Source organism: Belonocnema kinseyi, chromosome 1 (assembly GCF_010883055.1).
Source record: "Belonocnema kinseyi isolate 2016_QV_RU_SX_M_011 chromosome 1, B_treatae_v1, whole genome shotgun sequence".
NCBI lineage: Eukaryota > Metazoa > Arthropoda > Insecta > Hymenoptera > Cynipidae > Belonocnema > Belonocnema kinseyi.
This window is the reverse complement of record NC_046657.1, coordinates 124,884,939-124,901,234: the sequence shown is the minus strand read 5'-3', so window position 1 is coordinate 124,901,234 and position 16,296 is coordinate 124,884,939. Positions and strand designations below refer to the sequence as shown.

The window sequence follows — 16,296 nt, the reverse complement described above, 5'->3', positions numbered from 1 at the left end:
ATTTAGGAATCTTATTATTCGCGAATTTTATTGTGTTTCAAATTATATAACTGTGATCTTTCAAAATAGGTAATATTATAAATTGTTCGTAAATTTCATTATTTTTGGAATTTTTTAATTCCAGAATTTTATTGTTTTTGAAATTATATAATTCAGAAATTTTATTATTCGCCAATGTTATTTTTTTTTAGATTTTTAAAAGTTGGTAATATAATAAACTGTTTGGAAATTTCATTATTTTTGGAATTTTTTAATTCCGAAATTTTATTGTTTTTGAAAATATATAATTCAGGAATCTTATTATTCGAGAATTTTATTTTTTGGTATTTTTAAAATTCGCTAATATTATATATATTTTGGGAATTTTCCAATTTGATAGTATTATAAACTTTTCGGGAATTTTATTATTTCTAGATTTTTCAAATTCACTAATATCATAAACTGTTCGGGAATTATTATATCAGGAAATATTATTTTTTAAGTTATTTTAAAGGGAATTTCATAATTTTGGGAATTTTTAAATTTAGGAATCTTATTATTCGCGAATTTTATTGTGTTTCAAATTATATAACTGTGATCTTTCAAAATAGGTAATATTATAAATTGTTCGTAAATTTCATTATCTTTGGAATTTTTTAATTCCAGAATTTTATTGTTTTTGAAATTATATAATTCAGAAATTTTATTATTCGCCAATGTTATTTTTTTTAGATTTTTAAAAGTTGGTAATATAATAAACTGTTAGGAAAGTTTATTATTTTGGGAATTTTTTAATTCTGAAATTTTATTGTTTTTGAAATTATATAATTCAGGGATCTTATTATTCGAGAATTTTATTTTTTGGGATTTTTAAAATTTGGCAATTTTATAAACTGTTCGAAAATTTTATTATTATTTGAATTTTTTAATTCAAAAATTTTATTATGCGGGAATTTTATTGTTTCGGAAATTTTCAAACTCGGGAATTTTATTTTTCAGGATTTTTCAAATTCGTTAATGTTATCAACTTTTTCGTAATTTTCAAATTTGATAATATTATCAACTTTTCGGGAATTTTATTATTCGAGAATTTTATTCTTTGGGATTTTTAACTGTTCAGGAAAATTAGTTTTTTAGTTGTTTAAAAATTTAGTAATATTATAAACTGTTTGGGAATTTCATAATTATGGGAATTTTTCAATTCGGGAATCTTTTTATTCGCGAATTTGATTGTTTTTCGAATTATATAATTCAGGAATTTTATTTTTCGAGATTTTCATTTTTTGTGATTTTTCAAATTTGGTAATATAATAAACTGTTAGAAAATTTAATTATTTTAGGAATATTTTAATTCCGGAAGTTTATTTTTTTTTTTTTGAAATGATATAATTCCGGAATTTTATTTTTCGAGAATTTCATGTTTTTGGTTTTTCAAATTTTGTAATATTATAAACTGTTCGGGATTTATATTATTTTTTGATATTTTTAATTAAGAAATTTTATTATTCGCGAATTTTATTTTTAGATTTTTAAAAGTTGGTAATATAATAAACTGTTAGGAAATTTCATTATTTTTGGAATTTTCTAATTCCGAAATTTTATTGTTTATGAAATTATATAATTCAGGGATCTTATTATTCGAAAATTTTATTTTTTGGGATTTTTAACTGTTCGGGAATTTTATTATTTTTGGATTTTTCAAATTCCCTAATATTATAAACTGTTCGAGAATTATTATATTAGGAAATTTTATTTTTTAGGTTTTTTAAAATTTAGTAATCTTATAAACTGTTTGGGGATTTCGTAATTTTTGGAATTTTTCAAATCAGGAATTTTATTATTCGGGAAATTCATTGTTTTTGAAATTTTTTAATTCGGGAATTTCCTTATTCGAGAATTTTATTATTTCAGAAATTGTGAAATTCGGGAATTTTATTTTTTAGGATTTTTCAAATTCGGTAACATTATAAACTTTTTGGGAATTTTCCAATTTAATAATATTATAAACTTTTCGGGAATTTTATTATTCGCGAGTTTTATTGTTTTTGAAATTATATAATTCAGAAATTTTATTATTCGAGAATTTTATTTTTTGGGATTTTTAACTGTGCGGGAATTTTATTATTTTTGGATTTTTCAAATTCCCTAATATTATAAACTGTTCGGGAATTAGTATATTAGAGAATTTTATTTTTTGGGGTTTTTTAAATTTGGTAATATTATAAATTGTTTAAGAATTTTGTTATTTTAGAATAATATAATTCAGGAATTTTATAACTTGGGAATTTTTCAATCAATAAATAATAACAATAATTTTATAAAAATATTATCCAGAAATATATATATATATATTTTTTTTTGAATTAATGTTATTTTAAATTCAAACAATAATATTAGAAACTTTAAACATGAAAAATATCTATTTTTTTATTATGATGTCCGATTATTGTATTTTTAATGAATAAATTAATAATATTTAACAAATTAATTGTTAAAATTCGAGAATTTTATAGTTTAAGTATTTTAAAATTCAGCAATTTTATTGCTCGGGAGTTTTTCAATTCGCGAATTTAATTTTTCGGAATTTTTCAGTCCAATTTATTTTATAATATGAGTTGAGTTTTCTCTTTATGACTACATTTAAAAATGGAAAAAATCGATTTTCTTTTAGCACCACGTCTTAGTGGAATTTGAGAAAGTGGAATCTGTGGATGCGATTTTGAAATCTGCGACGCACATCAAGTTGGACCAAGTGATTCCCGTGCATTCCTCAATGCTGTATTTTCGAAAACTCAAGGCGAAACATTTACATGCGCCAAAGTTAAAATTCCCAGTTAAATACGCCAAACTCCCTGTCAAAGACAAACACTTTTTGGAGGTCTTGCAAAATTCGAAAACGGTAAGAACATATTATTTCATTATAACATTACGCTTCTACTTAAATATTCTTTCCGGAAAAATTGGAATTCAGGGAATTTTTTTTCAAAATCAGGGATTTTTTTCGAGAGCTTGCTTTTTTTAAAATAATTTCTGCATAAAAGGTGAATTTTTAAACAAAAGATTAATTTTCTAACCAGAATTATTTTTCACTAAAAAGAGCATTTTTAATTTTCAACCAAATAGTTGAATTTTCAATTCCAAAAGATCGATTTTTAATCAAAAGTGGAATAGTAAAATTTTCAGTTAAATAAATATTAAACCAAAGAAATGGATTTTCAACTAAAATTATTATTTTTCTAACTGAAATACTTGAATTTTCCACAAAAAAGATCAATTTGTCAAACAAGAATTATTTTCTTAAAAATAAAATTATTATTGAAAATAAAATTAAATAACATTTTGGAATATTGATTTAGAATAGTAATTACAATTTCGGTTATAAAATAAATAATTTTCAAACAAAAATTATAATTTTTATCACAATATTTACATTTTCAAAAAAAAAGTGATTAATTTTTAACAAAATAGTTTCACCTTTAACCAATAAGATTTATTTTCAATCAAAAAAATGAATTTTCAAATACAAAATATAATCTTTCAACAAAATACTGAAATTCAGTCAGAAAATAAATAATTTTCAAGCCAAAAAAATTATAATTTTCATCAAAATATTTACATTTTCAAACAAAGTTATACATTTTTTAATAAAATAATTAATCTTCAACTGGAATATTCTTTTGTGGAAAATTAATTTTTAAACGAAAAACATAAACTGTTATCGAAACAGATTAATTTTTCGTTAATTAAGACAAATTTTCAACGAAATAGTTGATTTTTAAACTTAAAAAAAATCATTTTTGAGTCGAAAATAAAATATTTAGATTTTTATTTATATAAAAATTAAATTTCAACCAAACTGATCTATGTTTTCACAGAAAATAGTCAATCTTCAACTAAAATAGATGAATTTTAAACAACCAAAAATGGACTTTAAACCAAAAAGATAAATTTTCAAAAAAGAAGATTAAATTCTATATCAAATATGAATTTTTAAACAAGAAAATTAATTTTCTAACCAGAATTATTTTTTAACAAAGAACACCATTTAAAAAAAAGGACATGAATTTTCAACAACAAAAGAGAAAATTTCAACCAAATTTTTAAGTTCTTTATTAAAAAAGATCAATTTTTAATCAAAAATGGAATGCTTAATTTTTCAGTTTAAAAAAAATCTGTTTTGTAAAGAAAACAAATTTTTAATAAAATGTATCAATTTTCAACTAAAAAAAGTCAGTTGTCAACCTAAAATTATCGAATATTTATTAGGAATTGTAGTTAAAATTTCAGTTAGAAAATAAATAATTTTCAAGCAAAAAAATATATATAATTGTCAAAAAATATTTACATTTTAAAATAAATTAATAAATTTTCAAGGAAAATGCCTAATTTTCAACTGGAATAGTTAAATTTGAAACCGAAAAGATGAATTTTCAAACCTAAAGATTAATTTTCTACCAAACAATATAATTTTTAAACAAAATACAAACATTTCCAATCAAATAGTTTAATTTTTCATTGAAAAAGATCAATTTTGTAATCAAAAATGGATAGTTCAATTTTCGCTTAAAGAAAATTAACTTAATATTTACAAGCAAAAAAAATATATAATTTTTATAACAGCATTTACATTTTCAAAAAAAGTAATTATTTTCAAATCGAAAGATTAATTTTCTACAATAAAAACAACAATTTTTTTAACGAAAACAAATAAATTTTTGACGAAATAGTTGAATTTTCAATTAAGGAAGACAAAATTTCAACAAAATAGTTGAGTTTTGAACTGAAAAAAAAAAAATTTTTAAGTCGAAAATGGAATGTTTACATTTTTCATTAAAAAAAATTAATTATGAACCAAATAGATGAATTTTCGACGAATTTTCTAACAAGAAGATTAATTTTCAAAAAGAAAGATTAAGCTTCTACCAAACAATTTTGCAATAAAATAGTTGAATTTTCATTAAAAAATATCAGTTTTGGACAAGAAAATACATGAATTTTCAACTAAAAAAGAGACATTTTCAACCAAAAATGAAATAGTTACATTTTCCGTTTAAAAAAAACATTTTTTACCAAACCGATGAATTTGTCACTAAATTTATGGAATATTTATTTGGAAAAGTATTTACAATTTCCATGAGAAAATAAATAATTTTAAAACAAAAAAGTATTATTTTCATTAAAAAATTTACATTTTGAAACAAAGTGATAAATTTTGTTAACAAAATAATGAATCTTCAAATTTAAATTTGAAATAGCATTTTAAATCAAAAACGTTAATTTTTAAACCGAAAGATTTATTTTCTGCAAAAAATACAATTTTTAAACAAAAAAGATAAAATGTTAATGAAAAAGTTAAATTTTCAGTTAATGAAGACTAATTTTCAACCAAATAGTTGAATTTTAAATTTATAAAAATCATTTTTAAGTCGAAAATAAAATATTTAGTTTTTTATTCATACAAAAATTAAATTACAACCAAACTGATCTATTTTTTCACAGAAAATGGTCTCTTAAACTGAAATAGATTAATTAATTAATTAATTTTCTAACAAGAATTATTTTTCAACAAAAAAGAACACTTTTAAACAAAATACATGATTTTTTAACTACAAAAAAGAAAATTTCTACCAAATATTTGAGTTTGTTATTAAAAAAAAATCTATTTTTAATAAAAAATGGAATAGTTAAATTTTCAATTAAAAAAAAATCATTTTCGGAAAGAAAACAAATTTTCAATAAAACACATCGATTTTCAACTAAAAGAGGATAAATTTTCAACCTAAAATTATGGAATATTTATTCGGAATAGTAGCTAAAATTTCAGTTAGAAAATAAATAATTTTCAAGCAAAAAAAAAAATATAATTGTCAAAAAAATATTTACATTTTGAAACAAATTGATAAATTTTCAACGAAAATGCTTAATCTTCAACTGGAATAGTTAAATTTTAATCCGAAAAGATGAATTTTTAAACATAATGATTAATTTTCTACCAAGCAATATAATTTTTAATCAAAATACAAACGTTTCCAATCAAATAATTGAATTTTTAATAAAAAATGGAATATTTAAATTTTCGGTTAAAGAAAATTAATCTTCCACGAAATAAATTTTCAAACAAAAGGATTATCTTTCCAACAAATAATTTTATTTTCAATCAAAATGATAATTTTTCGATTAAAATTATGAATATTTAAATGGAATACTTGAATTTTCATTAAAAAATCTGAATTTTCAAACCAGATAAATTTTTTACAAAAAATATTTAAAAAACATGAGTTTTTAACGAAATAGTTGAATTCTGAACTAAAAATATAAGTTTTTTTTAAGAAAACGAATTTTAAACCAAAAAGATGAATGTTTAATTAAAATGATGAATTTTTTACTTCAACAATTGAATTTTGAACTAAAAAAATTAATTCTCAACTAGAAGTGGAAATAATTAAATTTTTAAAATTACATTTTTAGTCACAATTTCAATTAGAAAATAAATAATTTTCAAGCCAAAATTTTTATAATTTTCATACAAATATTAAGATTTTCAAACAGAATAATAAATTTTCAATGAAAATGATGAATTTTCAACTGGAATAGTTCAATTTTAAACCGAAAAGATGAATTTTCTACAAAAAAACAAACATTTTTCAACAAAATATACGAGTTTTTAACTAATAAAAAATAAATTGTCAACCAAAAATTGAATAGTTAAATATTTAGTTAAAAAAATTAATGTTCAATCAAAAACATGAATTTTTAACTAAAATTAGAGAATATTTATTTGGAAAAGTAGTTAAAAGTTCAGATAGAAAATAAATAATTTTGAAGCAAAAAAAAATTATAAGTCAAAAAATATTTTCATTTTTAAACAAATTAATGAATTTTCAATAAAAATGCCTAATCTTCAACTGGAATAGTTTAATTTTAAATCAAAAAAATAAATTTTCTAAGAAAAAATATAATTTTGAAACAAAATACATATATTTCCAAACAAATAGTTAAATTTTGAACTTTAAAAAAATTACTTTTAAATCAAAAATTTAATAGTTACATTTTTAATTTAAAAAAATTAATTTTCAAGCAAACTGGAATTTTTCCTAGAAAATGATTAATCTTCAACTGGAATAGATGAATTTTAATCCTAAAAGATAAATTTTTATACAAAAAAGATGAACTTTCAATCAATTGATTTTATTGTCATTCAGAAAGATAAATTTTTTATTTTAAAGATCGATTTTTAATCAAAAATGCAATAGTTAAATTTTCGGTTAAAAAAAATTAATTTTAAACCAGATAGTTGAATTTTCAACTAAAAATTTTTTTTTCTAAATGGGAATAGTTAAATTTTAAACCGCAAAGATGAATTACAAAAAAAAGATTAATTTTCTACCAAAAAATGCAATTCTTAAACAAAAGACATAATTTTCCTTCTGGTTTAAAATTGAAATATTCCAGCTGAAAATTCATCACTTTGTTTAAATATTTAAATATTGTTATGAAAATTATAATTTTTTTGCTTGTAAATTCTGTGTTTTAAAACTGAAAATGTAACTAAAAAATCTTAATTTCAGTTGAAAATTCATTCTTTTCATTGAAAATAAAACTACTTACTTGAAAATTAATCTTCTTGTTTAAAAATTCATCTTTTTAATTGGAAATTTATGTATTCCCGTTAAATATTGATAATTTTAATAGAAAATCCATTATTTTAATTGAAAATTGATCAGTTTGGTGGAAAAATTTTTTTTTACTAAAAATTTAATTATTCCACTTTTAGTGTTTTGTTAAAAAAATTGTCTTTTTTGGTAAAAAATAATTCTTGTTAGAAAAATAATCTTCTTGTTTAAAAATTCATTTTTTCTGCAGAATTAGTATTCTTCGTTGAAAATTGATGTAGTTTGTTAAAAAAAAAACTTTTTTTTTGTTCAAAAATTATTTTGTTTGAAAGTTAATTGCTTTAGTTATAATTTTCTGTAAAAAATTCATAAGTTTGGTTGTAAATTAATTTTGTTTAAACTGAAAATCTAAATATTCCATTTTCGAATTAAAAATGATTTTTTTTAAATTCTACTATTTGGTCTTCTGCGACTGAAAACTCAACTGTTTCGTTTAAATTTATTTTTTGCTTGAAAATTATTTATTTTCTAACAGAAATTCTAACTACTATTGTTAATAAATATTCCATTATTTTAGTTGAAAATGCATCGGTTTGTTTAAAAATTATAAATTTTTTTAACTAAAAATTTAAATATTTAATTTGTTGCTGAAAATAAATTTTTTTTAGTTCAAAATTCAACTATATGGTTTAAAATTAATTTTCTATTATTAAAAATGCATATTTTTTAATTTAAAAATGGAACTATTCGGTTGGAAATGTATGTATTTTCTTTAAAAATGATATTTTTGGTAGAAAATTTATCTGGTTGGTTTAAAATTTAACTATTTCAGTTGAAGATTAATCATATTCTAGGAAAAATTCCAGTTTGCTTGAAAATTAATTTTTTTTCAATTAAAAATGTAACCATTCCATTTTCGATTTAAAAGTGATTTTTTTTTAAATTTCAAAATTCGACTATTCGGTTGGAAATTTATGTATTTTGTTTAAAAATGAAAATATTTTTTGATATATAATTTTTTTGCTTTAAAATTATTTATTTTCTTTCTGAACTTTTAACTACTTTTCCAAATAAATAATCTCTAATTTTAGTTAAAAAATTCATCTCTTTGATTGAACATTAATTTTTTTAACTCAAAATTTAACTATTCAATTTTTGGTTCACAATTTATTTTTTATTAGTGGAAAACTCGTATATTTTGTTGAAAAATGTTTGTTTTTTGTGTATAAAATTCATCTTTTCGCTTTAAAATTGAACTATTCCAGTTAAAGATTCATCATTTTCGTTGAAAATTTATTACTCTGTTTGAAAATCTTAATATTTGTATGAAAATTATAAAATTTTTTGCTTGAAAATTATTTATTTTCTAACTGAAATTTTGACTAAAAATGTAATTTTAAAAATTTAATTATTTCCACTTCTAGTTGAGAATTAATTTTTTTAGTTCAAAATTCAATTGTTGAAGTAAAAAATTTATCATTTTAATTAAACATACATCTTTTTGGCTTAAAATTCGTTTTCTTAACAAAAAACTATTTTTTAGTTTAGAATCCAACTATTTCGTTAAAAATTAATGTTTTTTAAATAATTTTTTATAAAAAATTAATCTGGTTTGAAAATGCAGATTTTGAACTGAAATTGTATCTACTAATCTAAATTGATATTCCATAATTTTAGTTAAAAATTCATCTCTTTGATTGAACATTAATTTTTTTATTTGAAAATTTAACTATTTAATTTTTGGTTGACAATTTATATTTTTCAGATGAAAATTCAGATATTTATCTGAAAATTTGTTTTCTTTACAAAACTGATATTTTTTAGTTCAAAAATCAACTATTTCGTTGAAAATTCATTTATTTTGTTGGAAAAATATTTTTTTTAGGAAATTTATCTGGTTTGAAAATTTATAATATTTATTATTTATTTATAATATTTATTATATTTATAATATAATAATAATTGAAAATTGATCTTTTGGATTGAAAATAAAACTATTTGGTTGAAAGTTAATCTTTTTGTGGGAAAATTAATTTTGCGGACAATTAATTTGTTTAACTAAAAATTTATCTATTCCATTTTTGATTAAAAATTTATTAAGTCAAAATTCAATTGTTCAAATCAAAAATTCATCAACTTAATTAAACGTTCATCTTTTTAGTTTCAAATTAATTTTTTTTTTAACTGAAAATTTAACCATTCCATTTTTTTAAATTAAAAATTGATCTTTTTTCATTAAAAATTCAACTATTTGGTTAAAAAATTATATTTTGTATATGAAAATTCATGTATTTTGTTAAAAATAATTCTTTTTAGAAAATTAATCTTCTTGTTTAAAAATGCATCTTTTATGTATAAATTAATCTTCTTCGTTGAAAGTTTTTATTTGAAATTTTATCTTTTTTGTTTACAATTCAACTATTTCAGGTGAAGATTTATCATTTTCTGTGAAAAAATTCGTCAGTTTTGTTTGAAAATTAATTTTTTTTAAAACTGAAAATTCAACTATTTCGTTACAAATTTATTTTGTTTTTGTTTAAAAATGATATTTTTTAGTGGAAAATTAATCTTTCGGTTTACAAATTTTTTCTTTGAAAAATATTTATTTTCTTACTGAAATTTCAACTACTATTTAAAATTTTAGTTAAAAATTCATGTCTTTGATTGAACATTCAATTTTTTAATTAAAAATTTAACTATATAATTTTTTGTTTGCGGTTTATCTTTTTTAGTTGAAAATTTAAGTATTTTGTTGAAAATGGTCTTTTTTATAGAAAATTAAATTTTTTGTTTGAAAAATCATCTTTTTGGTTTAAAATTTAACTATTTCAGTTGAAGATTACTATTCCATAATTTTATTTAAAATTCATGTCTTTGATTAATTTTAATTTTAATTAAAAATTCATCTTATTGGTTTAAAAATATTATTTTTTAAACTATTCCATTTTTGATTAAAAATGGATCTTTTTTGAATAAAAGTTCATTTATTTGGTTGAAAAATTATATTATGTTCTTGAAAATTCATGAATTTTGTTGAAAAATGGTCTTTTTTCATAAAAAATTAATCTTCTTGTTAACAAAATTCAGATTTTTCTTTAAAGATTCATAATTTTAGTTAAAAATTCGTCTCTTTGACTATCAACTTTTTCTAAAGAAAATTTAGCTATTAAATTTTTACTTGATAAGTTATCATTTTTAGTTAAAAATTGATATATTTTCTTAAAAATTCATCTGTCTTCTCAAAATTGCATTATTTTACTTGAAATGTTAAGAATTAAAATTAATTTATATTAAATTAGAATAAAGTATACATATTAATTTTACCAAAATATTTTTGAAAAATTAATTTAAATTCAAGAAATTTAAATGAGATAAAAATGAAATTTAAAATCCTATTTGAAGTCCAATAATCAAATTAATGTGAAGAGTTCCTGAAAATAAAAACAAAAATCTAACGACCAAATTTGGAGAAAAAAATTAATTCTTATTAAAATTAAATTGTAATTAAACTTAATTGAATTATCAGTTAATATCTTCATAGATGCAATTTTTCAGGCCGCGCAGCAAGTGCAAAAATGTTACTCGATTTTAAAACTCGACGATCTTGGTCTGAGGCTACGATTTCAGACAGCGCACCAATTGGAACGTTGCTTTTCCGGAATTTTTCCTGACATGGAAGCCTTGCCATTTGGCTCTTCAGTCAATGGTTTTGGAAAAATGGGCTGCGACTTAGACTTGTATATTAATTTTCAAAGTAACCGATCGGTAGGTATTTTAATTTTACCTAAAAAATTCAAAAATTTCGAAACAGCGGAGCAGGAAAGATTTTTCTGGACAAATTAACTCTCGACTTACAATTTAAACTTCAAAGAAATTTTTTAAGAACTTATTTAAGAAAAAAAAATCGTTTACACTTTTTTTATACGATAACGTTTTTTTCTTAACTTTTAGGGAAAATTCGATTTATTTTTAAAAATTTCGAAAAAGAGTTTAATTTCAAACAATTATTGTACCGAAATTTATTTTAATTTTAATTTAATTTTTTATATTTCAGGTTTTATTTAAACAATTTAATTTTAAGTTTCGAAGGTTTCAAAATGTGTCGAAAAAATTGGAAGATTTTAGTATATTTTTTTTTATTAAATAGGGTTTTAAAACTTTTTAGGATAACTGAATTTTGAAGGATTTTAGGAGAATCAAAAAAATTATTCTTGAGATTTCTGGGAAAATTTTGAATGATTTTTTTATTTTTAAACATTTATTTTTTTTTTAAATTCGAAATTCAAGAATAAAATATTTTATAAATAATTCAGATAAGTTTGAGAGACATTGAGAAAAGTTTTAAAAAGATTTTACAATAATTATAAAATTTAAAAGATTTTTGAAAATTTGGTAGAAAAGTTTAGAGGGCTTTTTAAAGAATTTTGAAAGGTTTCCAGAGAATAAAAAAAGTATCTTAACATTCATTGATAGATTTTAAATGATTATTCTCAGAAATAATTTAAGACTTCAGACGTTTTTTTTTTAAATTTTGCAACAATTTTGAAAAGTTTTATGGAAACATGGAAATTAGGAAAAGAGTGTAGAAGATTGGAAAGAAAAAGGTTTCATTTTGGCAAGATTAAATCATTTTTAACAAATTGAGTAGATTAAAGAGATATTTAGAAGATTTAAAATAATTAAAAAATAATTTTAACCTTGAATAGGTTTTTTTTTAATAAAATAAAAGTGGATTCCTAAAGATTTGAACAAAAAGTTTAGAAGCTTTTAAAGAATTTTGAAATGTTTAAAAAAGATTAAAACTAAAATGAACTAAATTTTATTTGCTTATTAATTATTTATTAATTTATAAAATTTTATTTTATATACTAAAATTGAAAATTAATTAATTATATTATTTTAATTTTTAGGAGAATAAAAATAAATTTTTTAGATTCCCAAGAAAATTACGAATAATTTTAAAATGTATTAAAAAAAATATATTTCAAAGCATTTTTAAATATATCCAAAATTGTCGAAAAAGAATTACCAGTTTTCAGGCAATTTAAACAAAATTTTTAACAATTTAAAAAAAAATTAGGGAACATTCGAATCATTATAACAAATTTTGAAAAAGAATTTAGAAGATTTGGAAGCGAAATGTTTCAATTTTGCAATATTAAAAATTTGTTGTTAAATATTCGAGTAAATTTAAGATATTTTTGACGACCGAAAATTTCTGAATAATAAAATTTAAGACTAATAAAATTCCTGAATTGGAAAAATCCCGAATAATAAAATTTCCGAATTTATAGAATTAATTTTTTTTTATATTGTTTATTTATTGAAAATAGAATAATCAAATATTTTTATTAAAAAAATGTTTTTTTTTTAATATTTAAAGTTTCTAAAATTATTGTTTGAATCTAAAATAAAAATAATTGAAAAAATATATCTCTTTGTGAAAATTGTATTTCATCTATAGTTATTTTAAATTTGAACAATAATTTTAGAAATTTTAAATATAAAAAAAAATATTTTTTAAAATAAAAATATTTGATTACTATACTGTTAATGAATAAATAAATTATATATATATATATATATAATGTTTAATTATTTAATTTCGGGAATTGTATTATTCGAGAATTTTCCAATTTGGTAATAAAATAAAATGTTCGAGAATTTCATAATTTGGGAATTTTATAATGCGGAAATTGTATTATCCGAAAATTTTATTATCAGAAAATTTTATTATTCAGAAATTTTATTATTTAGGAATTTTCCAATTTGGAGATATTATTTTTCGGGCATTTTCTAATTCGGAAATCTTATTCTTCGGGAATTTTGTTGTTCGGAAATTTTATTATTTGGGAATTTTTCAATTTCGTAATATCATTAAATGTTCGAGAATCTTATAATTCGGGAATTTTCCAATGCGGAAATTTTATCATCCGCAAATTTTCTTATTCGGGAATTTTATTATTTGGAAATTGTATTATTCGGGAATTTTTCAATATGGGCATTTTCCAATACGGGAATTCTATTCTTCGGAGATTTTATCATTCTAGAAGTTTCCAATTCAGGAATTTTATTATTCCAGGATTTTATTGTTTCGGGAATTTTATTATTCGAGAATTTTATTATTTCGGGAATTTTATTATTCGGCAATTTTCCTTTTCGAAAGTTTTAATATTTGGGATTTTGAAAATTCTTTTAAGAGAATTTTATTATTTTGGGAATTTTATTATTCGGCAATTTTCCAATTCGGAAATTTTAATATTCGGGAATTTAATTTTGAAAGGTTCAAAAGAAGAAAATTTTTTCCATTAAATTCATTAAATTTGTTTTTTTTTTAATGTTAAAAAATATGGAAAATTTTAAGTTTAAAAAATATAACAGAATTTAACCAATTTTCCGAAGTACTAAAAAATATTTTTAAATTTCTTGAAAACTTCTAAAAGTTCTGAATAATTTTTTAACAGCAAGTTCTGAATAATTTTTTAACAGACTCAAAACTTTCCTAATATTTTGTAAATTCCCATAAAGTAAACCAAATTTCTTTAAAATATTCCAGATTCTTTTTCGATACATCTGGAATCTTCAAAAACTTTTCGAATTTTCTCAAGAATCATAAAAAATTTAATTTACATAATATAAATATAAAAAGTTTAGTTTGAGCTCGAATTCAGATGTTCGAAAACTTTAAAAAAATAAAAGTTTATTCGAAATATGTATTTGAAATTAATTTGTCGAGAAAAAGAACCTTTTCCCCGCACTACTTATCATATGAATATAATTAAAAAATTTTAATTATAAATTTCCCCTTTTTTAAAAAAAGGAGAATGAAGAGAGCAGATTAGTCTTTCAAACAAAACGCTTACATGATAACGAGAGACATCAATGCTCAGATTTCGTTCGGATTATAGGGGACTTGATAGAAATTTTCGCCCCAGGAATTTTCAATGTGACGAAAATTTTAAAGGCCCGAGTACCAATTGTCAAATTTGACCACAGAATCACGGGGGTTGAGTGTGATCTCAGTTTATCAAACATGTAAGTCCCTTTTTCTATTTCAGGGTGGCGAATTCTCCGGAAAACCGGGAAATGAACGGGAATTTAATTTTTTTTAAACGGGAATTATTTTATGATCGTGGTAAAATCCAAGTTTTGATTATTTTATTAATTTTGGTCAATTTTGACGAGAGATTTCTACTTTATTTGCAGTCGTAAGGCATACAAGTACATCTACGCACTAACATGCCTTATAGTTCCTTTCAGTGCTTATAGTGTCTTATAGTACATATATGCCTTATAGAGCCTTATAGTGCTTATAGTACCGTATAGTGCCTTTAATTTTTATAGTGCCTGACAGTGTTTATAATGCATATATGCAATTATATGTCTTATATTGCTTATAGTGTCATATAGCGCCTTACAGTGCATATATTCCTTATAGAGCCTTATAGTACATTATATTGCATATATGCAATTATATGTCTTATAGTTCCTTTTAGTGCTTATAGTAACTTATAGTGCATATAGACAATTATATGTCTTATAGTGCCTTATAACGCATATATGCACGTATATGCCCTATAGAGCCTTATCGCGCCTTACAGTGCTTATAGTGCATATATGCCTTATAGTGCCTTATATTTCATATGTACACTTTTATGACTTATAGTGCTTATAGTACCTTATAGCACATATGTGCACCTGTATGCCTTATAGAGCCTTATAATATCTTAAAGTGCCTTCTAGTGCTCATAATGCCTTATAGTGCATATATTAAATTATATGTTTTATATTGATTATAATCCTTATAGTGCATATGTAGAGTTATATGTATAATATTGATTATAGTACCCTATAGTGCATATATGCAATTATATGTCTTATAGTGCCTTATAGTGCATATATTAACTTCTATGCCTTATGGAGCCTCACCATGCCTATAGTGCCAAATAGTGCACATATATGCCTTATAGTGCCTTATATTTCATATGTACACTTTTATGACTTATAGTGCTTATAGTACCTTATAGCACATATATGCACGTGTATGTCTTATAGAGCCTTATAATACCTTAAAGTGCCTTCTAGTGCTCATAATGCCTTATAGTGCATATATTAAATTATATGTTTTATATTGATTATAATCCTTATAGTGCATATGTAGAGTTATATGTATAATATTGATTATAGTACCTTATAGTGCATATATGAACTTCTATGCCTTATAGTGCCTTATATAGATTATACTGCCTTATAGCGCGTGTTTTGTATAATAGAGCCTGCTAGTGCTTAAATTAACTTATAGTGCATGTATGCAGTTTTATGTATTATAGAGATTATAGTGCATATATGCGTTATAGCTTATATGTGCACTTTCATACCTTATAGTGCCTTTCAGTACTTATAGTGCGCGCATATGCGCATATGCATATATGCACTTGTATGCATTATTGAGAATTATAGTGTCTTCTAGTGCTTATAGTGTCTTACAGTACTTATAGTAGCTTATAGTGCATGTGCGCAATTATGCCTTATAGTGCATAATAGTGCATATACGCTTTATAGTGCCTTATAATTCATATATGTACTGTTATGCCTTATAGGGCCGTATAGTGCTTATAGTACCACAGAGTGCCTTATATTGCTTATAGTGCCTGACAGTGTTTATGGTCAGTTATAGTGCTTATATGCTTTATAGTGCCTTATA

General features: G+C 21.1%; 1 protein-coding gene across 2 annotated transcripts in view; it reads left to right on the top strand.

The window, feature by feature from the left end:
- The window catches only part of LOC117168309 (poly(A) RNA polymerase, mitochondrial-like), a 48,682-nt gene that overhangs the window by 13,976 nt on the left and 18,410 nt on the right, over positions 1-16,296 (top strand). For both annotated transcript variants that reach the window (XM_033353883.1, XM_033353873.1), the window contains 3 exons: positions 2,651-2,878; positions 11,148-11,357; positions 14,413-14,627. In XM_033353883.1, coding sequence (XP_033209774.1) covers positions 2,651-2,878; positions 11,148-11,357; positions 14,413-14,627 — 653 coding nt within the window. The remainder of the gene's footprint in view (positions 1-2,650; positions 2,879-11,147; positions 11,358-14,412; positions 14,628-16,296) is intronic.